This window comes from Perissodus microlepis, chromosome 1 (assembly GCF_051167445.1).
Source record: "Perissodus microlepis isolate ML-2025 ecotype Zambia chromosome 1, ASM5116744v1, whole genome shotgun sequence".
Classification (NCBI taxonomy): domain Eukaryota; kingdom Metazoa; phylum Chordata; class Actinopteri; order Cichliformes; family Cichlidae; genus Perissodus; species Perissodus microlepis.
Genome location: NC_140461.1, coordinates 4,268,927 through 4,294,092, shown reverse-complemented (window position 1 = coordinate 4,294,092; position 25,166 = coordinate 4,268,927). Strand labels below are relative to the sequence as shown.

General features: G+C 38.5%; 1 protein-coding gene across 2 annotated transcripts in view; it reads left to right on the top strand.

Moving 5' to 3' along the window:
• Window positions 1-7,466: 7,466 nt before the first annotated feature.
• LOC146393169 (protein MTSS 2-like) overlaps window positions 7,467-25,166 on the top strand; it is a 79,446-nt gene continuing 61,746 nt past the window's right edge. Inside the window, exon 1 of one of the 2 annotated variants that reach the window (XM_084927277.1) lies at window positions 7,467-8,004. In XM_084927277.1, the coding sequence (XP_084783403.1) occupies window positions 7,918-8,004 (87 nt within the window). In that variant the 5' untranslated portion in view covers window positions 7,467-7,917. The remainder of the gene's footprint in view (window positions 8,005-25,166) is intronic. The other variant, XM_084927283.1, reaches the window with a different exon arrangement.

The following is a 25,166-nucleotide window of genomic DNA, read 5'->3' as shown; positions in this document are numbered from 1 at the left end:
CACAGACATCTCTGTGTTTATATTGCATATATTACAACAGTATGGATTCATAGTAAAGGAGTCAGGGTACTAAACTGGCCTGCAGTCCAGAGCTTTCACCAACTAAAAACCTTTAGAGCATCATGAAGAGAAAAATATAAGTCTCTCGACTGCTGAGCAGATGAAACCTGTATCAGACACGAATGAGACAACATTCCTGTCCCCAGAATCCGACAACTACTATCTTCAGTTCCCAGACATTTATAGACTCCTGTTAAAAGAAGAGATGCTACACACTCGTAAACATCCTTACTTTCTTGAGACGTGTTGCTGCAAATGTAATATGTTTTCTATGTTTGAATGTGAATAAAATAAGCCTTTATGAGATTTGCCAATCGTTGCAATATGTTTCATTCACATTTTACACAGCACGACAACTTTTTTTTGGAATGAGTGAATGTTGCCGCTGGATATAAATCATTAGGTTGCATATTCGTTTCAAATGGAGTCACCAGATGCCAATCTTTAAACCTGTTGAGAACATTTTCTTGCAGTTGGTCATCCTATGACCAGTAGAAGTTGCTTATAGGAAATAACATCTGTGGGCTAGTGAAGATGTCTTATTTTGTATCAAAAATCTGCTTTCTGTCATTGTATATGTCACTGAAAAATGCTGCAGTGGCAATAATCACAGCTGCATTGCATTCATTTTGTAAGAAAACAAAGCAGAAGGTCTCCGTTATCTCTCTTTGAAATAACTTCCATCTGGCAATAAATAACTCTCTTGAAAAGGCGAACAAACACCAGATGACACAAACATAAGTTCACATCTTGCAGGACACTCTTGTGCTGAAAACTCCTTACATCTGCTTTAAGCAGGGCGTGCCAGTTTTGCTCAATTTCTGGTGCTTCCTCACAAAAGAAATGCAGCATCATCTGCTTTTAAGGTCAGCTGACCCCTGACCTCTGACCCTACCCAGGGACATTGCAGATTCTGCTTTGCGTATGCGTGGAGGGGCATCAGTAAAATACATCACCACACAGAAATTCTAATTCCAGATTTCAGTAACATATGGATCCTTCAATATAAAAATATATTAATCAACAGTAAACAAATCTGATATGCTGGTTTGGGTTTTGCTTTGTTTTATTGTTTGATGTGCATCCACAATGGACTAATGTCAAAATATAAATGTACATGCTTTTAATTAAAATGCTGTAATGTATTTATAAATAAATAAATAAAAAGTAAAATGATAAGTAAAACTATTGCTTCACTCATACATCATTATGAAAGGCCAGTGCTGTAAAGCCTTAAACGCCCACATTTAATAGTAATTTAAATCTTTATCCCTATAGTGTTGTCTCATTTAACCTCCAAAAAATGTTTTGGCATGTGTGCCTTTATCAGGGAGTTAAAAAGCTTTCATAGAAACAGCAGCTCGTTTCTGGCAAACCTCCACCTGGGGTGAAAGTGGAAAATTATACAAGTGGGTAAAAATACGGAAATATGGATACCAAAGTGAGTCCAAAAAGGCCGTCAACAGCCCACAATCAAAATTTCATAAGCATTCCAATCCATTTATTAGTCCATTCCACTTATTACAAATATTATTGATGTGTTTTCAAAACAACGACACAGTTAATAAAGAGTAAAAATATTTGCCAGGATATTTAATGGCCTCTAATTTATAAATCCAAAAAGCTTCCCTTTGGTTGAAGCTCCTTTGTTTGTCACCTCTTCATATGGAAAGAACGATGCAGACAATTCAAGAGGCTTGTAATGTGGATGGATGGCTATTGTGGCTAATCGGCAAATGAAAGGGTTTAGTTTTATCCCATCTGATCTAATATACAGGGTGGGCCATTTATATGGATACACCGTAATAACATGGGAATGGTTGGTGATATTAAAGTCCTGTTTGTGGCACATTAGTATATGTGAGGGGGCAATCTCCTCAAGATGGGTGGTGACCATGGTGGCCATTTAGAAGTCGGCCATCTTGGATACAACTTTTGTTTTTTCAATAGGAAGAGGGCCATGTGACACATCAAACTTATTGGTAATGTCACAAGAAAAACAATGTTGTGCTTGGTTTCAACGTAACTTTATTCTTTCATGAGTTATTTACAAGTTTCTCTTTGTTCACAGCCATTGACATGTCGAAGAGGTTAACACGTGAGGAGCGGATCGAAATTGTGTTGATATCTGGTGAACGCAGTAACCGGGTCATTGCAGCAGATTTCAATGCAAGACACCCTGCTCACGTATACTAATGTGCCACAAACAGGACTTTGATATCACCAACCATTCCCATGTAATTACAGTGTATCCATATAAATGGCCCACCCTGTATTTTTATAGCACATCTTTAAGGGTAAGTATGGACATCTTGATTGTTTTTACTTCTGTTTTTGTGAATAATCATTTTTATTAATTCTTTATTTTTCCCAGATTATATAAGCTAATTGCCAATAGTTCAAAATGATAGTGCTGGGTGTTTTTCTGAACTGGATGTGACTCAGGCTCTTTTATTAGACATCCACGCCTTTAGTAACAAACATGATCATTATAAACAGCGCCGCTTCCATCACTGGCCCCATGCAGGCTTAGCTTTGTCATATGTGATTCACTGCAGTAACTGAATCATCATTCTCTTTTGAGATCATTGCAACATCCACTGACTAATCTTTTCATTTTAAACCATTTCAAGGACAATAAATATTTACAACCCATAAATCTATATAAGCTTTACTTTTGAATCCATTGTGTTCTACCAAAAATGCTTAAAGCCCCTGACATGTCCGGTTTCTCTTCATACTGTAAAAAAGTGTCAACAAGAGTAATAAGAGTAGAAAAAAAAGGCTTAATTTCTTATATAGAGAGGGAGCATGTGTTCCCCATACACATTCGGTGATTGCAAGATTTTTTTTACATGCAGGCTAAAATTCAAGAACCACAAATGTAGCTGAACTAGGATGGAGAATGACAAAACCCAATTAAAAATACAGCGTCCAGCCTGAGGATGAGGTCCCAATCAGTGAGAGGTTGTTGTTTGTGTAGATCAATCAAGTTCTCTCAAGGGGGACAAAGCAAGGAGGGTTTTTGGTAACAATGAGAGGGAGAGTGTTACTGATGATTGTTTAGCTTCCATCAAAAGGAAAGGTAGAGTTAGCTCTAAAGCACCTGTACAGCCACCCCAAGGAACAGAAACAGACCAGCAATTTAACTAACAGCAAAGTCCTTCTAGAAGCATATTTTACCACATTGCCGCAATCTTGGTAAGTTTTTTTTACATGTCCTATCCACATGAGAGGCACTCAATTATTATGAAAAAAAAACCCGAAACAGAAAATTTAATTTAGTAAATTTGTCTCATAATAAGATTTAAAACGCTTGTTCACCAAAAAACGTGTATGTGCACTAAACCTTTGCAACATTTCAGCACATCACTACAGAGAGCACTAACAGCTAATCAGCATCTCTGCCTCGTTTAAGCTAGTGAAGAAAAACAATATTTACAGTACATACATTTTCTCCATGTTAACCATGGACTTTGGTAATAATGAGCAGATATTTCTGCCACTATATAGCTGAAACTGTCATGAACCATATATGTGCAATGACACGATGCATACCTCAAATATTGCTCGCCTGGCATTCTTCCACAGATTTCTCTTCAGGATTTGTGGAGTGTTTTGTCTCATTGTTAATGTCCCTACTAGTAGTCAAAGTATTAGTTTAAGGTAACCCTTTCAGTTACAAATGGAGGCTGCAGGCCATCAGAACCAGCATGGTGGAGATGTTTGATGACTGGATGTCAGGTTGATGCCGCAAGCTCTTTGTAGAGTTTGTCAAAACTGTCCTGTGGAGTCTTTGCAGTGTAATGAGGTGGATTCTCTTGATGGGAGATGTCGTTGCCCTCGAGTCAACATGATAGGTGTTTTTCATTTTACCCGTTAGTGGTTTTAATGTTGTGGGAGATTCATGTAGTCATCATCTCTGTTAGTGACCTCTGGCTGTCCTGGACTATTGTGTCCAAAGACATTCAAATACTCACAATGAGGAGCCTCTGCCAGCTGTTTTCCATGGCGAGCAAAGAGCCAATAACAGCTACGTGATTTATTAGCAGGTGTTTTGAAAGAATTTTTACTTTTAATATATGAAATGCAGAGAAGATACACTAGTACGGGCTCTTTTTAGGCTTTAAATAAAACTAAATATTATGTTACAACGTGTGTATGAAGCACACACTGAATCTGGTTGAAGGTGTCTAATGTCTTTAATAATATGTATTTTAAGACCTTTAAGCATGACAGTAACAAAAAATAAATAATAAAGCCACAAACAGGATAAAAGGGGAAAGTGAATCATTGCTGTTATGTGTGCGTCACTGTATACCATCAGGACCATCTGGGCCACTGTTAGCAGAGTGCAAGGAATCTTTAAATAGAAATCAGCTCCAGAGTTAGGAATGCAGTAAAACCTTGTCAAATTGTTTTAACCTGTCTGGAATCTGTCACTTTACCATACACAGCTGTTACTACACCCACACTGTTTTCATGACTCTTTGAAGTATGTTTACTTTCTACACTGAGCCGATCATTTTCAGGAAAGGCCTCATGAGAGATAATGAGAACCAAAGGAGAGTTTTTTGCTGCGCTTGAACACATGCTCTTCAGCTTTCTGCAGAGTCCAAGTGAGCGAGTAATGTGTGATGTGTGAAGGAAGACCAGACATAAGAAGACGCATAAACACACAAGGGGTTACATTAAGACGTAGAAAGCATTGGTTGATATGCATTACATCCTTCAGTCAAGGTCACTAGTGTAGTCATAGAAACACATAGATGCACATATACATAATACACAGGAGTTGCATGGGTGCATTTTCTCTGCACAATAGGAGGTCTCTAGGAGGATGCTGAACATTTGGCATGAGCTTAGAGCTAAGTGTTTGTGTGTGTGTTCAGAAATTCATCCCTGTGTGCATACCAATGTGTATTACGTCTGCTATCTCCTCCTCTCTATTATTAAATCCCCCTTTTTTACAGGTAGTCTCATTTAAGAGTTGTACACAAAAACAACCGGAGCATACACAGACAGAAAGACAGATCACTTTTTTTCAGAGTTAAAAATACATGCTGTATGAGAAATATATCTACAAGGACTATGGGACAGTGTTACAGAATCATGAAGAGGACATTTGTATATTCCACCTTAAATATTGTCCATCTGATGATCTGGAATTTTGAGAAGGTTTGTGGTTTCTCTGGTTGTTTAAACTCGACACACAAGCTGTTCCAATAAAAATGGAATATCTTTACACCGCACTCTGAAATCTTCAACTCATAACAACATTTTTCTGCTTGAAACCAATTCCATCTATCCTCTCCGTTGTTGTCCCAAGAATTCCTTTGACATGATTCATCTATAGTCTCAGAATTACCACCCCACTGTGACCTTTGACCTTTAAAGCATCATTCTGGCTGCGTGGCGCATCATGTTACTGTTATGCTGCCTAAGTATACAGTAGATGGTGAATATGGCTTTCAGAAAGCACAGATTTTCTTTTTTTCTTTATCTGTCCTTTATCTTTACAAAAAAAAAAAACATTATCAAGAAATGCCTTTATTCAGGAGCTTTTTTCCCCCATATGCAGCAAACAACAACCCCCCACTGAAAGGATTTCTGCTCATACTAGAACTGCCTCAGGAAACATTTTTGTAGTTAGTTATGGCTCTGAAAAAAATGATGCAACTGTCTACATGAGAGGCACAGTGGTTTAACAGTAGCTACCAAGAACCTTATGACCGCAGTCATCTTTATGCATTTTCTGACTCAAAAAGCATAAATTTGACTCACGGTAATTTGACTACATTAATGAACACTGTCAGAGTTCATTTCATCACTGTAGAACCACACGGCTCCTAAATCAGCTTTTATTTTGATACTCTCTTAGAGTTACTACTGCGTTCTTTTATTTTTACACTCAGCAGCTTCTATGAAGATTAAAGTGTGAAATGCCTACAGGGGGCTTTTTTTTTAAATGCATGCAGATGTGTCATTTGGGTGTTTTATTAAGTGTTTGTAATGTCATGTAACAGTAATCGACTTTGTATCAAACTCTGACTGGCACTGAAATGTTAATATTAACAGCAGTGTAAGTATAAATATTAATCCCCAACTCCCCAACCTACTCGTTTTTCTTTTTTCTTTTTCTTTTTTGGATAGTGATATGGCCAAAAACAGAAAGACCAAAGTTTCAAATAATGAGATAATGATATGTATGTCCAAGTAATCTCCTTGAGCTACAGACTCAAGCTTTAGACTGCTCTAAATGCTCATTTAGAGTTATTATTTTTACAGTCATGGATTTGTATGTCAATGAGAGTGAACACCCCTAATATGGTCATGTTAGGTACACAGCCCTGAGTGTGAGCACTGAGGCTGGGCTTAAAGGAAGGAGGCAAAACTGAAAACAGAAAAATAAAACTATGAAGCTGGAAATGAAAACAATTAAACCAGTTTATTTCAAAATAAAACACATATTATTTATTTATTTAAGTATACAACACACAATGATGTGCATTATACCAAATATAAATTCATTGTTCCCAGTTGTTTCCAGTTTCCAGTTTGCTGCATGTCTTTAAACTGTTATTTTTTATGTTCAACAGAAATGGTACAGTCAGTGAAACAGTTGTTTAGTGAGGATATAAACATAGTCAGGTAGCTTTAACCTCAGTCAAGAGGTCCTGTTTAGTCACTTGAATCATCACAGGTGTTTTCTACCAGTCATCTACATGTGCCCGTGCCAGCACACCTACCAGACAGAGAGGACACACCACGAACTGTAACCTCTAACAGTTTCCAAACAGCTGTTATGAGAGGGGAAACCTATTCATAAAGATATTTTTGTACCGTAAACTGTAAACCATGGCATGGTAATAACTGCTTCTTCTTATGGAACAAAATAAAACAGAGTCAACTTTTATTTTTAATTACTTTTTATGTATTTATTTATTACTCTGAGTAACTGATATGGAAAATGAAGTGTGTTGGACCTGAAGATGTTTGCCTCCTGGGTAGACCAGTGAACTCATGTCACAAGAGGGTAGCAGGTGGAATTTCAGAAATAGCCACAATGTCAAAAATAACCACTCATACATGTCACTGAATGGTTAGTGGTTTAAACATAAATCAGGTGGTCAGTACGCATTCCTACACACATACACACACTCTGCTAGTATCTAACTCTATCTGACAGTAAGCCCCATGCTGTAGTGTGTGTGTGTGTGTGTGTGTCTACATGCATGTATATGTGCCTGCGTGCGGCCATGTGACACACCGTCCAGGATTGTCCAGCCTCCCCTTTTTGTGACTCGCTTGCAGTTGAACGGATCGTATTACTGGCTGCTCTCCCTGCACCGCTGAGCCCACCGCCTGTGCACCAATCACAGCCTGTCGTTATTTTACCTACGAGCACATGCATGCACGAACGCACAGACACAGGCTCTGACACACCACATCCCTGTGCTTCTCCGCTGCGTTCACATGCGTCCCCGCGTTGCGCTGGCTGCGCCAAGATGAGCTTGGTCGCCCCGGTACCATCTCACCGCCTGAGTGGGAGGGAGTGAGAGAGCGCAAGAGAGAGAGAGAGAGAGAGAGAGAGAGAGAGATTTTGTGTCTTTCCTCTCTCAAACCCAATCTTACCTTCTCCTGGAAGAGACCGCAACGAAGCCGTTTGTTTCGGCATCGTTCTTTTTTTTCCCACCCCTCCTCCTCCTCCCGTTCTTCCTGCATCCCTCCCGTTATTGTCGGTCTCCCGGTTTTCAGAGACCGGTCGTGATTTTGTGGAAATAATTTTTTTGTATATTTTTCCCTGCTGGGTGTTGGTAGCGCGCAATTGGTGCGCGCTTCTAAAAATTCCGGCGAATGGTGGATTTGGCAAACATGGAGACGGTGGAGAAGGAATGCGGGGCCCTCGGTGGTCTGTTCCAGGCGATTGTCAACGACATGAAGGTAAATGAAAGTTTATTTATAAGAATTTGTTGCCACGGTTAAACACATGTGCTCCCTCCCTGAAAATAGCGGTGTCCTGCAGCCTAATCCCAGCTGGTGCTCTCAGATGGGCTACACGGTTAAAATACCTGAACACACGCCGCTCCTTGAAAGCTAATGCTGATTTGTCTTCTATTTAACAATGAGGTGAATGAATGGATGATGGCAGCCTTTTACTGACAGTGATGCGGCGGCCCGGTGGGTTATTGGTGCGATCCGACCCCCACCGCCTTCCTCACGCCCGGAATATTGGCTGCGCATGCAAACGTCAATCCATTCTTTTATTTTATTTTCATTTATTTATTTATTTTTAATGCAATCCTCAAATCTCAGCACCACCACAACAACCAGGCACCATCACCTCTGTTTTCTCTCAGTCTGATCAGGTTTATGCATATGGATAATTTTGCAATCAATTTGTGCTAAATGTGAAGACCAGCTGGGTCTTATATCAAAGCCCTGTGGAAGTGCCCATATTAGCCTGGGACTCCATTCATCTCAACGGCTCCGTGGAGTGGCATGTATAATTGGCAAATATAATCAGATGTGTACCCCTGTCGTGACTGACACATTCCCTCACATGCACACGCCTGAATCTTCACCAGACTGTCCTCAACCTAAGACCTGCAGCGACTGTGTAAGAAAAGGTGCGCGCTCGACTGTTGCATGTTAAGCCTCCGTCGTCCTTGCTTTTCTGGTTACTCTGCGTCTCCGTGAGAGTGCAGCGTCATTGATTTTCTGTCAGGCTGATCCAGCGAGAAAACACAAAAGCACGAGAAGCCGCGCAGATACCTAGCCTCTCTGTCCGCGTGTCTGTCTGCCCATACCGCGGCCTGCCTGTCAGTCAGTGATTCTGCAGCAACCGTGGAGTGGTTCGGTACCCACCCAAGCTGAATGTGCACCGGTGCTGCTGTAAGATGCTTTGGATGAAATGGTTGGAGATGCAGTCTCGGGTGTATGCCTGCTTGTCAGACGCCCATGCAGCTCTGCATGCTTTTCTGTCTGCCTGTCACCTGATGACACGCACCCTTCTCTGTACGTTCCACTAAAAACCAGTTTACATGCGTGAATGTAAAATACGTAAAGGTTTTTCTGTTGCACATTTCATTGCTATCTGTATGGCTTCACATGCTAGAGGTCACAGCCAATGCAGCACACTCATTGTGTTGTAAGCATAAATTATTGACTTTCTGTTGTGGGTGAGACATGTCCAAGTGACAGAAGAGGATATGATCCCGGATATCAATATCAACCCACGATCAAAGAGTACTTCCAATGGATCAGTTCTACTTAATGTAATTCAAATAATACAGGTGCATGGAGAAATGACATGAGTGGCAAAATCCATTCAATAGTGACTAGAACATTATGGACAATAAAAAAGGAGCATTCCTGTGATTTACTATTAATAGTGTTTAATGATAAAGCAGCAGAAAGAGTAGAATTTTCTGTTTGTAGTGTGCACATCTAAAAGTGATTGATGCCAAGAAGATTGAGAAGGGACTAGAATACCTAGATATATAAACATGCATATAGTTTGCTACAAGAATTACAATCTCTCTCTCTCTCTCTCTATATATATATATATATATATATATATATATATATATATTGCAGTTGCACTTGCAGCAAATGCAATCCTCTTTTTTTATTTTGCTCTTAACATGGAGACTGGTCAATATGACTCAGACTAAGAGCAGACTACAGCGAGAGTACCACCATAAATCATGTCTTGTATTTACACTCAGCAATAAGCATGTGCAGAGATCTGTTTACAGTGATTGTAGATCCAGTGACTGAAATTTACACATGGCAGTAATGAAAATATTTAGCTTTGTGTGACGTATGATTAGAAGTTAGCAGTAGCAACAGTATGTATTTATACTTTGGTAATGGTTGAGGAATGTCTACTTAGAGTGTTGTAATTGGATACATATTCAGTGGTGATCATAAATCAGAATTTTCATGTCTTTACCAAGGATTTGTCATTTTTTTCTCTCATGCTCAAACATATGTGTACAGTACACACTGAGATGGGTTAATCATTGCTCAAAGAATAGGCTTCTCAGTGCATCAGTGTTTCATTTATTATTCATTTATTTTCTAATGCATCTCCCATGGATGTTAACCACCTAACTCAGAAAAATGTGGGTCACTAGAAATTGGGCTAAAGCACTCCTGACCTGATATAGTTTGTATGAGTTCCTCAACCAGGCATTGAATGAACATTAGTGAAGGGATAAGAATCATTGAGTCATCAGCCCTCAAACTCTTTTTGATTCTACAGGAAACTCTGTCTTTAATCAGTGTTCATAGCTCACCAAGAAAGAAGCCGTTTGTCAAATGTAACAAATTAATAGTTTTTCTTGGAAACAAGCTGGTTTTGACAGCTTTGGTGATTAAATTGATGACTTGTGCGACAAAATACACACTGCTGAGGAAGCATTTTTAAAATGCCAGTACATGATTTGTGCATAGTACCACAAACATCCACGATTCATATTTAGATTAGATTTGAATTAGTAAAAGACTTGGATACATAATTATATAATAATGTACAGTCATTTGTGAGCTACAATAAAATTGATCGTTATGTTTTAGACATCATATTCTTTAAAATGAAATACAGCACGTTTAAAAGAAAAAAAACTTCTAAAGCAGCATATTGCTGATTCCTGTACACACACTGTCAAATATTTAAGAATATTCACCATCCCATCTGCATCCATGAACATGTGCACTTTGATCCAAAGGATTTGTATAAATTCGATCTAGTCTACCCTTTCATCCATAGTATTCTAAAATGTTACAAAGCTGTACAACTCCAGGCTTCTATAAATGGTGTTAATTAAAATGCAAATGAGAAGCCATACTGACATAGCAGTCTGTTTGATTTTTAGATCCTTATCTTTTAATTTAGAAGAAGACTAAGACTAAATTCATCATTCAAGTATTCTCACAACTACTCATGAATTATGAAAACAATTAGAAGATGAAGTGAAAGTAACTGTAAATTGCATACATAAACTGTATATGAACGATGTGCACACCCACCCTGATGTCACTCATTGTTTAGAAACTCCCAGCGAGGTCAGTGTTTTTACTGTTGGTGTCGTGGTGGTTTAAACCTGACACTGTGCTCCTTGGATCGCCTACAGCTACAGGTAATGGTCTGCACCAGATCCTCCAAAAATTGTCATGTCACACGCTTGCTGATCAACCCATTTCATGCCTAGAAGAGGCAAACCATGGCAACTACACAATGGAACAGCAGGTCTTTTGCTGTGATACTGGGTTGGCTGATTTTACTGCACTGGCTCCCTATCAGACTTCGAATGTTCACATTAGGTCTCTGCACAGTTAAGCATTATATTAACAAACCTTTGCAGCCATATGTCACCAGCAGGACTTTTAGGTCTTCTGATCAGGGATTGTTATCCATCCTCAAATTTAGACAAAAAACTGAAGGTGACATTTGCAATCACTCTAGAATTCACTGCCCTCCAGTCTATGATCTGTGATCTCAATGGACTCATTCAAAAAGCAGTATAAGACTCATCTTTTTAAACTGATATTAGGGTAAAATTTCATTCTATATTATTGGTTATTCTTTTTTGTTGGTTTCCTTGTTGGTTTTAAATTGATCTGAAACACCTTATATATATTATCCCACTAATGGATTCCAACTGCACATGACACATGGTAGTCCTTGCTCTGCTCTTTGGGCTCAGTGAGCTTGGAGCAACCTAGAGCAGGTAGAGGATTTCTGAGTGGCTCTCAGCAAATCTCCTGAGCAGAACAAGGATTATCACTGCCAGCTACAGTCCAAGACAGACAAGGGAATCTGAGGCTGAATGTTATGACAGTGACCTTGCCAGTAAGCGAGGTTGGTGGAAAACAACAGGCTCAGGAATGGACCACGGGTAGCTGTGAACAGAGACTGAAACCTCAAAATGTGAATTAGGAGTTTGTGCATCAGTATATCAACTACAAGTGTCATTGTTCTTTTGCATGAATGAAAAATCAAAACTGAAACAAAAATGAGTGCTTATGTTTAAGAAACACTGAGGTGGTAAATGTCAAGCTCCTAGATATATTTTTATGTATTTATGGGATATTTAGCTATTGAGATTTCTGTTGTGTTGATAAAAAAGGAGTTGATAACTTATTATTTCTACAAATCTAAAACACTTGGACATCTGGATTTACGTGTGATATTAGGGTTGATCAGTATACTATACTGCCTCACAAGGTTTCAAGGTTAGTACATCAGATGAGAGAACGTTTGGTTAGGGCTTCTCCCCAAAGTTTGTGCACTCTCTCAAGATGCTGTGTCCTGCCAGTTCACGTTTATTGTATAATTTTGTTTTCTGCAAGTGGATCTATAAGCCAGTGCCCTTAGGTGTCATGCATGGTTTTCAGTTTGCAAGATTCAACCCCAGCGTTCACTGTTTGCCAGCGTCAGCAGAGTGGATTCACACAGTTTAGAAAGCACTTTTTCTTCCTCATTTCCATCATCTTCCTCTTTCTCCTCTTGCTTTGCCCTTCCTCTTCCAGTACTCAGCAGGTTCTCCACCCGAGGCAGTCAGTCACCCCTCATGCATGTGCACATGTGCAATCTGTATGTGCATCATATATGTAAGCTGCCTTTGATCTGATGTAGAATTATTGAGGATAACTGTAAATTAATAATGGTGCACAGTGGGAGTTGCAAAGTAGCTCATAATAATAAAACAGCCACAAAGTAATAATCTTCTTATTACTGTGTACAAGAAATATACATGGGAAACGTTCCCATATACTCATACAGCTAATTCTGTGCATATTTCTCTCTCTCTCTCTGTGTGTGTGTGTGTGTTTAAGGGCATTGTGTAGTTGTCAGCAAATGTATATCCCTTGAGGGCCATGTCTCGCCATTTTCAAGTGAATTGTTCACACAGGTTACAGAGGGTCAATCTGATAAGATGAAGACGTCATGTTCATGGTCATCTGATTAAATCAGCCAGTGGATAATGTTTTCTTGACAGTGGCGGGAGGATAGAGTAAAGGAGAATATAATTTTATTGTCAAACTTGCTGTATTTCTGGTATCTGGATACTGCGCTGTGTCGTGCATGTTCAGTTCTTAACATTTTTTCTCCTTTTTATCAGACTTTAAAAATCCTGTGTTGTGCTTTTGTGATTTTTTTCCCCAGTTAAGATTGGTTTCGTTAAATAGTTTTTTTTCCTTTCCCCCACTGCTGGAAAGATCTTGCTGGCAATCCGGGCATTTATTCCAAGAGTCATCTATGTAACACATTTATGTGATGTTTCAAACAAGTGTTTCTTCAGCTAATAGTAATGTTCTAATAATCTTAGCAAGCATAGCACACTGAATATCTGCAAATGCAAAAATCCAGTTGAGTCTTCATGTATTGCCTGCAGCGACGTTGTTGGCATTGTGGGATGCACATCAAAAATACAAAGTTATGATGCAAGTCATTTATGAGCCACTTGCATGTGTGGCAGCAGTGCTTTTATCATCATCATCAACTTTATTTATAAAGCACTTTAAAACAACCACAGCTGACACAAAGTGCTGTACATTGGAACTGTAAAATAAAATTACATGAGATATAAATAAAAAACAAATAAAAGAAGAGTGAAATCATTAATTAAATAACTACTTCAATTAAAAGAGAAACTAAGTCTCACTGAGGTTAAAAGCCAAGGAATAAAAGTGGGTTTTAAGACGTGATTTAAAACTGGACAGTGAAGGGGCCTCTCTAACGTGCATGGGCAAATTATTCCATAATTTTGGAGCCACAATAGAGAAGGCCCTGTCCCCTCTGAGCTTCCTCCTGGATCTCGGTACCTCCAGGAGCAGCTGGTCAGCTGACCTGAGAGACCGACAGGGTATGTGGGGATGAAGAAGCTCAGAGAGGTAAGGCGGGGCAAGACTGTGAAAGCATTTAAAAACAAACATAAGAATTTTAAAATTAACTCTAAAAGACACAGGCAGCCAGTGCAGAGAGGCTAGCACGGGGGTTATATGCTCTCATGTAAATGACTGCCCTATAGCTTCACTTATACTAAATGCTGGCTTTACAATGACTCTGAATGGCAAGTTAAATTCCACAAAGGAATTGAAAAAGGAGAAAGAGCTATTACTGCCATTAAAATGTTGCTGCTGGGTTGTATCAGAGGATAAGTGGTTAAGACACCGTATGCCTACAAAGACCCTCGTTTGATTCAAACAGGGGACCTTTGTTGGATGTCATAGTCTGCCTCAATCAGTGTTTATGTCCTGTTTTTTCTGTTTAAAGAGAATCCCAAAAATACCAGATGAATTGAGAGTGTTAAATGGACATAGTGCTTGCCTGAGTCCTCATTAACGTGTTGACCAGGAAAAACAACAACCCCACCAAACCAGCAGAAGTGGAAGTAAACTGGTCAGTAGCCTCACAGAGACAGTTCATTGTTGTCCATCCCTTTAAAAGCTGGTGACAATTATGCCCCATGACCCTTGGCCATGCCACAGAACTGAAGATGCTCTGTGGAAGCAAATCATTAGTCCAGCCTGTGGTGCGTTTGTGTCCATGTGGTCCAGGACACTTCCGAATGCAAGGCCTGTTGTTTAGAACAGAGGCCCGGGTTCAACCCAAAGATGGAGGAAAATCGACAGGCAGATTTCTCCACGTAGCTCGTGTATGTCCATGCAGCCTCTGCTACTCACACCAATGAGCTTTTTGCAGCGCATCAGCACCATTTCCAAGACTTCTTAGTGGGGAACATCGGCAAGTTAGCTCATGCTGCAGATGTTTGATGTTATGTTTGAGACAAGAGTTTAACATGCATGGGATGACCACTGGATCAATCACTTGTCTGTATTGCCTTTCAGTGAATATCTCACAGATCTTTCGACAATGGGCATCAGTATGACATATGGGTTATCCCATGTCTTAATGATAGACCTGCAACACTAATAAGTCTGTTAACTTGCACAATTAGCAGTTCTGTCCTGGAACAAACAGGCTAAACTTTTTTGTTGTTGTCAGTTCTGGAGGGATACTGCTGGATACTCCAGAAGTGAATTCACATAACTTGCATATCTACTTTCTTTATGGAAATACATGAAATGCAAATCGTATGATTTATTAGAAGGATTGCTGTATTTCTGTAATCTATCCAAGCTGAGTAAGTTTAGCAGAATTAAGGCAAATAGATACAAATAGATACTTTGTCATGATACTAGTTTTTGTGTTCTTCCTGTTCTTCACTTTGCTGTGATATTGAGTGTTTAATTCCTGTTTTCATTATGTTAACATTCTTATGCTGAGTTTCAGTTTGGCAATTCTGGTTATGGTTCACGTGTTTATTTTTATTTTTATAATAGTTTTACTTCCCTCAGTGTTTATGAGTTTTATGTTAAATTTAAGTTATTCACAAAAATGTAAATCACATTGTATCTTATTCACATTTTCCCATTGATTTATAATTTTCTTTTCTTTTTTCCTCTGGAATGATTTTGTAACAATGGTTTTGAAAAGTTCTATACAAATAAACATATTATTATTATTGTTATTATTATTATTATTAGTAGTAGTAGTAGTAGTAGTATTATGTTTTCATCTCTCTGTCTTTAGTATTTTCTCTCTTCCCTGCGTACTGTTTCTGTTGTTTGCCACACCTTAGTTTGCCCCACCACCTGCCCATGGTTGCCTTCTGCCCTCTGTGTACATGTAATGTTGCCTTTTTTCAAGGTTCATGTTTGCTTTTTTGCTGCTATATGTCTTTCTTTTCATCTTGTCATTCCCTGGCTCCCTCTGTTTATCTTTATTGATTCCTGTTTGTTCCTTGTGTTTTTGGATTTCTGTTTTCAGTTGGAACTTTGTTTACACTGAACCTTTTTGGCTGTAAGTCTTGCTTTTTGATGAAATATTATGCCTCGCTTGAAGAGTTTATGACAAACTTAGTTGATTAATGGAAATTTTGATTTTTTTTTTCTTTCATTGTCCTCATCTGGCAGTTGAGATTGATTATTATTGCTAACTGACACAGTTCAGGTTTCTGCTAATAACAGTAATAGTAAGAGCACTGTTGAAAAACAGAGAGCATAATTCCATTCCTAATTGCATCTAAAGTTAATAACTTTGGACTTTAATACTGAATCTTACTGGTGTTCAGAGCAACACTGAAGCTGAGAGGCACCAGCAATATCAGTTGTAATAACTTTTCAGGGGCATCTATTAAATTTTTAAGAGTTGGCTAGGAATTTACTATATACTTTTTGCTATATCCAATAAAATGAAATGACTGTACTCTTACTAATGCTGCAGTTTTAGAATGTATTGACTTTGATATTCCTAAAATATGTACTTTAGAGAGAATCCGATTTTTAAAGTCGCAAGAAGAAGCAAAAGTTGAGAGCAAGGCTTTGTGTTTCTTTCATTAAAAATAACAAAGAATGAAAACAAGAAAAAAAAACTTACAGTCCATCATATACTTATGTATAAGATGCCAATATTCCAATAGGACACGCAAAGGAGCATCTCCCTCGTTAGAGCTTGTTAAAATCTCAGAGGTCCTTAGGGCCCCGAGGCTCATTAGAGTCGGTAGAGATGAATGGGGAGGACTGGTCTTGGGAGGCGTGGAGGCTACTTGGGAGCCCGCCAAGACAGCTTCACTCAGTGAACCCTTTGTCAGGCCTGTCAAAACCTTTTCATCACAACTCAGCTGTTTACTGTAAAACACGCTGATCATTATGAACAGGCCAGAGGCTGACACAGAGAATAACAATGAACATGGCAAATCAATATTCTCCTGTTCATTTCAAAAAGAAAGTTTTCTTCATGCTCTATATGTCATCATTTCATTTCATAATCACATGTATTTGACAAGCATTGGATTTATACCGGCATTAGTGTGAAGGGCATTAGCGAGCAGGGGCTTTCACACCCACAGTTGCTCTCATCATTTTTTAATATGAAGGGTTACTGTTATGAACGGATAGATTTAAACAGCAACTGCAATCTTTTTCTAAACCTAAACATTTTTAGTGCCTAAACTTAACCAGCAAGTGGAAGATACAAACAAATCAGGTCTTAGTTGGACATCAGTCAGGAACTCCTACTGACAAACTTGCAAGCACGTGCCACTATCTGAAACCTCTTTATGCAGACCTTGTATGTGGGATGTCACAACACCAGAAATCTGGTCGAAGGCTCTAAATACCTGAAGAATTACATGATGCTCATTACCCAGCTCAACAGCTAAACAAAATGATCATCAAAACAAAAATAAACTCCTATATTGAAAATACATTTTAAAACATTGATATAGTGGAAGATCAAAGTGTTAAATCATATTTATCAAGGCTACTGCTGATACAGTGCCAAGACTTTAGCATAAGCATTTAATGTTAGCCAAAGGAGCACAGGTGCTGTGGCAGCTATCGAATGGTACCATAACTGTGTGTCCCGGTGACATCCCTGCTTTCTATGCTGTAGGATGAAAAGGGGCTGGCTTTGCACAGCTTCACTCTATTCACATCTTAGCTAGCCTGAGGTTGTCACTTGGGATATTATTCCAAGGTAGGTTTTCCATCCATCCAACCATCCATCCAACCATCTATCCATCCATCCAACCATCTATCCATCCATCCATCCATCCATCTTCCTCCACTATTAAATTCAGGGTCCTTTCACAACAAGACATATGTGGTATTTCTTGTAAACAGTTAATTGGTAGAATCTATTGTGTTTCGTATCATCAGCTGATATATAGCATTAGCTATATTCAACTGCAGTAGTATTACAGTAATGCATTAAAACAAGAATAGCTCAACTAAGTAAAAGGAAACTGAAGTCATAATTTCTTTAATATGTGAAGGTCAGCCAGTCCTTAACTTTTAAGAACTTTTAAGTGCAGTTTTGTATTTGGCTCTGTTTTGATCTCCACACAGCAGCAATATGGCCCACTAATATAATTAACCACTGATACTGCCATGTGATACAGTGGTAATACATAATATTATGAGGCATTAAAATTTAAGTTCCACCTCTCATCTCTGTACATGAGGGGAGTGACGATAACAGCTGCACTTAGTCTAAGAAGCCTGATGGGCACACCTTCAGCATCCAGTGACAACCCTTTGACAAGAGCGGAGCAGTGCAGAAAATAATAACCTTCAGCCCAGTAAAGGAAAAGGGAAAAAAAGCCAAGAGTTTGGATGATTGATGGCTCCTTGTGAACATGCCATCCAATGAATGATAATGCACCTCAGTCTCATCTTTTATCACTGTGCAGGGTGTAAAATGTGTGCATCTCTGTGTGCCTTTTATGATTCAGGACTGAATATTTATGCTTAAAGTGTGTGTGAATCATTACTTGGCCTGAAAATTAAGGCTGAAATCCACATCATAAGTCAGTTTCCTGTTTACTGGCTAGCTGATGATTTTTTTTTTCTTTGATTGGACTTTTTCCCAAATTAATGGACGTGTGGTTCTGACTTGCTGGACTCTTTCCCATAACCTCCTCTGCTTAACTGCATCAACCACCCCAGCTCCACTTTGTAGGTCATATAGATTAGTATATACTGTTATTTATATTTTTAAAAAACTGATTTTGTCATTTTAAGTCATTATAGTGTTGCTACCATAACTAGCAGCAGAAATATATATTAATCAGTGTCATCAATGTAAAACGTCACTTCACTTTTGGATTACCACCTTTCAAAATATGGGGCTGCTGTCCTTGACAAGTGCCAACAGCAGATGTTCTGAACAAGCAAGATGGAAAATAGGACAGGTGATACATCAAATAAATGCAGTCAGACAACATCATGATCTAAAGTATATGTTTGCATATAGCATATAGGTGCTGGTGCAATTGCTGCTACGCTTGGAGTAGTTTTTGCTATTATACTTGTTAATTAGTGCAAATCTAAATTTCCAATTTGACCGTAAATTTCCAATCCCCACCCTAACCAGTCACAACTGATGACTGCCCCTGCCTGAGCCTGGTTCCGCTGGAGGTTTCTTCCTGTTAAAGGGGAGTTTTTCCTTCCCACGTTTGCCAGAATCCTTGCTCATAAGCTCTCATCTATTTGTTGGGCTTTCTCTGTATTATTGTAACGTCTAGCTTACAATATAAAGCACCTCAAGCAAGCTCTCGTTGTGATATTGGGCTGTATAAATAAATGGAATTGAACTGAATTGAACCCTATCTTCTTCTGTAGATTATTGTTAGAGCACTTGATGACACTTCAATAGATACTGACACAGACTGAACACAGATAAGGGCACATTGGCAAGTCTCAACAATCTCAACTAGTAAATCTAAACTTTGGGTTTCAGCATCTTACCAGTTAAACGTTGCTTACTTCTCACAGTTACAATGATTTACTACTAAATGAGGTCAGTTGAGTGTTTTCTATAGTGGTATTTTTGTGTAGTGCAGCATCTCTGCAGTCTAGGGCTAAGCCTTGATTACTTGACACTCACAACTGAAAACAGTCATTGATGTGATGATTTGGACGTCCAAACGGAAACCTCTTGCTCAACTTATTATGATGATATCAATGTTACTCAGTCCCATAATAAAGAGACACATGTGTAGAAATTTAGCATAATATCTTAATTTTGAAATGACATTTTTTGTGTTTCCTGTTGGGTTTCTTCATGTAGGTGGAAATTCTGTACTGAGGGTTGGACATTGCCAAACTGACACCCAATGCCGAACCAGCGATGGCTCTCTAGTGATTTGGTGGATGTTAGTCAGTTAAAGGAAAAAGATTTATCTGTAGTCACAAATAATACCATGTAACAGTCCTGAAATAGTGTAATGTCATGATCCTGCTAAAGCACCGGTTAAATGTTTTTAGCTGTATCCTATTGTAATAATGCTAATATTCGTCTTTCATTCCTATTATGATACACTTGATTGATTATGTGTGTATGTTCATATCTACCCCTGTTTGGCATATTACATGACATTCATGAGTGCAGTGTATGATGCAGACATCCCAGATGTTTCACTCGTAGGGAGTCTGTGATCTCTGGCCTAACAGCAGAGTGACACAACAACACACAGATGGTTTCCTCTTTCCTTCATCACTGTGTTTAGATTGGAATTAGCTGCTGCACTTCATCAATTATGCAGTGAGGCAGCTTCATCATTGCTGCGCTGATTCTTTTTTCTCCAAAACCAACTGCCAGATGATGTGGTGGAGGATGTGCGTAGTACCGGTTTATTCAGAATGTTTAAAACTGATATTACATACGTGACATTTTCCCCTGTTTAGTTCATTGATTTTTAGTTCAACTACTAGCGTCTCTAACTGAAACCACAAAATGCATATGTCCAGTGCAAATGCACTTCATAGGCAGAGGTGGAAAAAGTACAGACATTCTGTACTTAAATAGAAGTACAGATACTTGTGTTAAAAAATACTTTAAGTACTAAGTAAGTATGTTTTTTTCAGTCGAGTAAAAATGTACTCAGAGTAAGAAAGTAGCTTGTTGAAGGAAAATTCCACCATCTATTTTATGCAAAGGTAACTGAACCTTGTACTATATTACTATATTAATAAAATAATATTAGTACACGAGAATAAAAATATGATTCCAATCTTAATTCTAATTCTAATGGATGTGCAGCTGTGAAGGCCTCCACACATGAATAGTAAAATGAGTACAGTCGGGGGTTAAAGTGGAATCTGGCATGTGGAAGAACCCCAAGACTGCAGTCTAGTGAATTCAGCAAGATGTCAACAGTTTCACGAGCCATCGTGGCTGATTTCCATTTCGTACACTAACAGTATGAGGTCTTTATACTAGACAGTTCTGTTGATATGTTGAGTGAATGAATCTAAGCATCATCATCTTAAATATAAATGAGTTTACTTCACTGATGTAAACCCAGACTGGCTATAAGGAACCGCAGCCACTGTGCACGAATAAAAATAAAATAAATTCACATTCAATTCACAACAAGCTAACTTTGTTATATCCCATACAAACTAACCAGTAATTTAACACAACATTTAAATAACACAAAAAAATGGTTGCACAAAAGCAACAATTGACTTACGCTAAGTATTTATTCATCTAGCCAGCCATTAATTTACTTTACTTTTTACTTTACTTGACTGAACCCTTGAAATTCCTTATAAAGACTGTTCAGCATTTTGAACATTAACTAGCAGTTGTGTCTGTCTGCAGTGGTGTGGCGTGAAGTCGTGTGTTGACTGAAGGATATTGATACTGTTGCAAATGAGTACGTAATCTGATTGTTTTTAGCGCTCATTGGTATCTGAGAAAACCCTAGCAGCAGCTCTACTCTGGAGTCTACTTACTTCTCGTCACTGAGTATTTCCTCTAAAAATTGTTTGGAGAAAGCTTTGTCATGATGTCTGGTATCTTATTCTTTTAGTCAGTACCCACACCTCGTGGTCTTAGGTGACGGCAGATCAACCATTTAATTGATTCTATTGTCTCAGTACTTTTGTTACTCTCCAGCTTCATTCCCAAACTTCAGACTTGGCAGCTAATTCTGAGCCGCTTTGTACTCAGGTGCAGTCTAGACTGAGCGGGACATAATTGCTTGATAAAGCCAGCAGGACCACCTCACCTGGATAACCAGAGGAGTAATCTTCTCAACATGAAAATTTAAATTCTAAAAAGCAAAGTCAGCCACCATCAAATTCAAAGAGTGACTGATATTTTATTGATGATACAATAAACCAAATCTTTGTGAGTTAAAATAATGAAACAAGAAAATATTGTAGTTTTACAGGAATAAACAAGGTCTAATTGTTGGTAAAATTAATAAATTAGAAAGGCCCAAATTGGAAAAGACTGTAATGTAACATAATTTAATTCACTGGCCACTAAACTGTATCTAGCCACACTGAGCAGGAACATGAAGCTTTACCTATGTAACTAAATCCCAGTTAAAGCACTGGTACTGTTGACTAAAAGGAGACTAAACACATCACCATTCTTTCTGGAAGAGATATGATATATAACACTCTTTCTGTGGGTTATACATCCGTCCCCAACCTTGATAATAGTGAGTTTGATCCTCGTTATGAAAGCAGATGATTATGCATATGGAGCACTGTGAAATTAGCTTCTATTGTTTGATTCTTGCATTTCTCTTTTAAAGTGTGAACTGGCTCGGTGATACGACCAAAAAAATAAATAAAACTCATGCTAATCCTTACATCCCTTTCTGCCTGCCTCCACCCGTTCCCTTTCTCCCTCTGTCTCTCTTGCTGGATTTCCTCTGTTTTTTTGTCTTGCTGTGGGGGAGACAAAGGGAACAAAAGAATGAGAGGAGACAGTAAGCTTCCCGTCCACTATAGTGGAGTGGTGGAGTGGAGCTCTCAATAGAATGCTGGGCAGACTGGATGGACTGGTGCTATGAGAACTAGGCCAGAGGACTGTTGATAGTACCCCAGAGTCTAGAATCAGAACTGGATTAAATGAAGGATTACTAGAAAAAAAAGAGTGAAAAGAAAAATATATATTGCTGAAAGATTAAAGCACAGTTTGTCTACCTTTTAATATTTGCACAACTATCAAAAAGTAAGTTTTAATTCAGCTAAAAAAAAATAAACAGGAAACTGTATCCATCAAATGTACACCTAAGAATCATATAATCATACTATGGGTTCGTGCCACTTATTATTCGTGTCCACATTAATGAAATTCAAACCAAATGGCCTTCTTAATGTATGCTGATCATACTGAATTACCAATATGTTTGTTTTGTAGGAACTTCTGTAGCTGGCCACAAATGTCTTTTTCTGCAGCAGGAGTTGTACTTTCAACATCCCCAAGCATACAAGGGTCCACTAGAGTCCAAGTAACATAAATATTGTCATCAGAGAGTGTTCATAAGGCTCTCTGAAGATATCTGTGTATCCTCCGAAGAGACCAACTGTAAATACATTCTCCAAGTGGAATAAAAAGTAGTAGCATGTGTGTGTAGTGCCCACAGTTGTCCACAAGGATGATATTATTTTGTTTTGTTTTTTTTAAATAAATACAGCTCACCATTTTGATATTTTAGTTATTTAACGTATAGACTCATGCAAAGTCTTGTCAGTCTCATGCATTTTTTAGAACTTGTCTGTAGATGATACCACAGTCTAAATCCTACTTAACTTGGATTTTTTTGAGTGATTTTCCAACATGCAAAGAAAAAGAAGTCAATGGAGGAATCATCAGATTGATGATAAAAAATAAAGCTCAAACTCTACAGCCCTGAACTTAAAATGTCCAAGAATGCAAATGTCTACTTTAATTGCATTGAAGATTAAACAGTTTTTATGCTTGGTGATTTCACTAAGAGTAAGAGCAGTGTAGCTGACTTCCTGCATGCTCTATCCAGGCAGCACTGTCGGCAAACTGAGTATTTCCAGTAGCCAGAATGCATTTGAACTGGAATGCTGCGTGTAAGGATGGGAATTTCTGATCATGACCCCAGACGTTGACTTCTAACTCACTGTTTCAATTGCAGCAATTTACTCTGTGTTTAGAAAGTCAAAAAGTGATGAGTCCTTGCAAAGATCAGGAGAACTGGCATAATCTCTCCATCCATTTTCCTCCACTTATCCAATCGACGGCCATGAATCTTACCCTATCAGCTTGGCTAGGCTCTAGTTAAAAAGTGGGTTTCACCATGGACAGGCTAATTAAAAGTATTTCACTTCATAGTATCAATGCACTAAGGCTTTTCTTTTTGGTGTTTTCATGTTCTACCTGTGCCTGCGTGGATATTTTCTATGTGCACTAATTTCTTTAGCAGTCCAAATTAAGCAGGTTAAGTTGACAGATGATCCTAAATTAGTATTGTTGTTTGTTTGGACTGTTGAGCAGCTACAACCCTTTATGTGACAAGAACCGGACAACTTTCCTGTCCCAAAACTTCAGCAACTGGTCCCTTCAGTACTCAAATTTCTACAGACTGTTGTTAAAAGAAGAAAGAATGCTATGCTGTGGTAAACATGGCCATGTACACACTTTTGGGAAACACTGAAAACATTTGTTTTCTGTGTTCTATTGTGAATAAAATGTTGGTTTATGAGGTTTGCAAACTTGTTTTTACATTTTACACAGTGTCCCAACTTCTTGTAATTTGTATTGTATTAAGAACATACACTTTTGAAGCTCAGAATGGACACTTATATATATGCTTTCGCAACACACATTTACTGTAAAAAGGATTTTTTTTTACAGAGGAAAAACACCCAAAACAACTGCTTACCCTGTCCACCACTAACAGTGCTTTCTGATAACTACTAGATGTTCCATGACAATCAGTATAACATGGAAACAGGGATACCGCTAATTAATTAATTGTCACCACTAATTAACTCAAAGCAGATGAACCTTTTTATTCAAAACTGCTAAGGATGGAGAAAAAGGAAAGAAAATAAAACCATTTCTATTATAATGAATGGTTTTGCTTAGAGTGCAAGTCCACTCTCGATAGAACATGAAATCCAGGCAGCAGCTCAGCAGTCTAACCACATTCGGTTTTGCTACATCCACAAAAAAAGAAGCAATAAAGGAAAAAGGAAGGAAGGGAGGCTATAAAGGAAGAGAGAAAGACAAAGTGTCAAGGTGAAGTGGAGCTTGAAATTTCTGTTATGATATTCTATAAAAGGAACACAAAACCATTCTAATTACATGATTATGCACACGCTCAGCTGATACATGGCCGATCCAATGTCTTTAGAATTTGACCCATTTTTAAACAACTGACTAACATGAGAGGAAGACGGCTGGGATAAAGTTTAGTGGTGATATGTTTACAATAAATGGATGGCTGTTGTGTCTGTGTATGTGAGCAAGAGGTAATCGTGCATGCCCTGTTGAGGTTTTTGTGACACAGGAAGTGGTGATGTAATAGTATACAATCCCAGAGCTTTTTCGCAGACTCACTGTCCCCCACTGTCTGTGTCTCCCACACTCTGATGTATTTGCCCCTCAGCCACAGTGATGTTCCAAGTCCCACAATCATCTGAGAGCAGTGGTTATGGTCGCGGTCTTTTAGCTCTCTGGTTGAGACAAACATACACGCAACAACATATTTAGGGAGCAAGAAGCTGTGCAGGCCCAGGGAATTTTAATC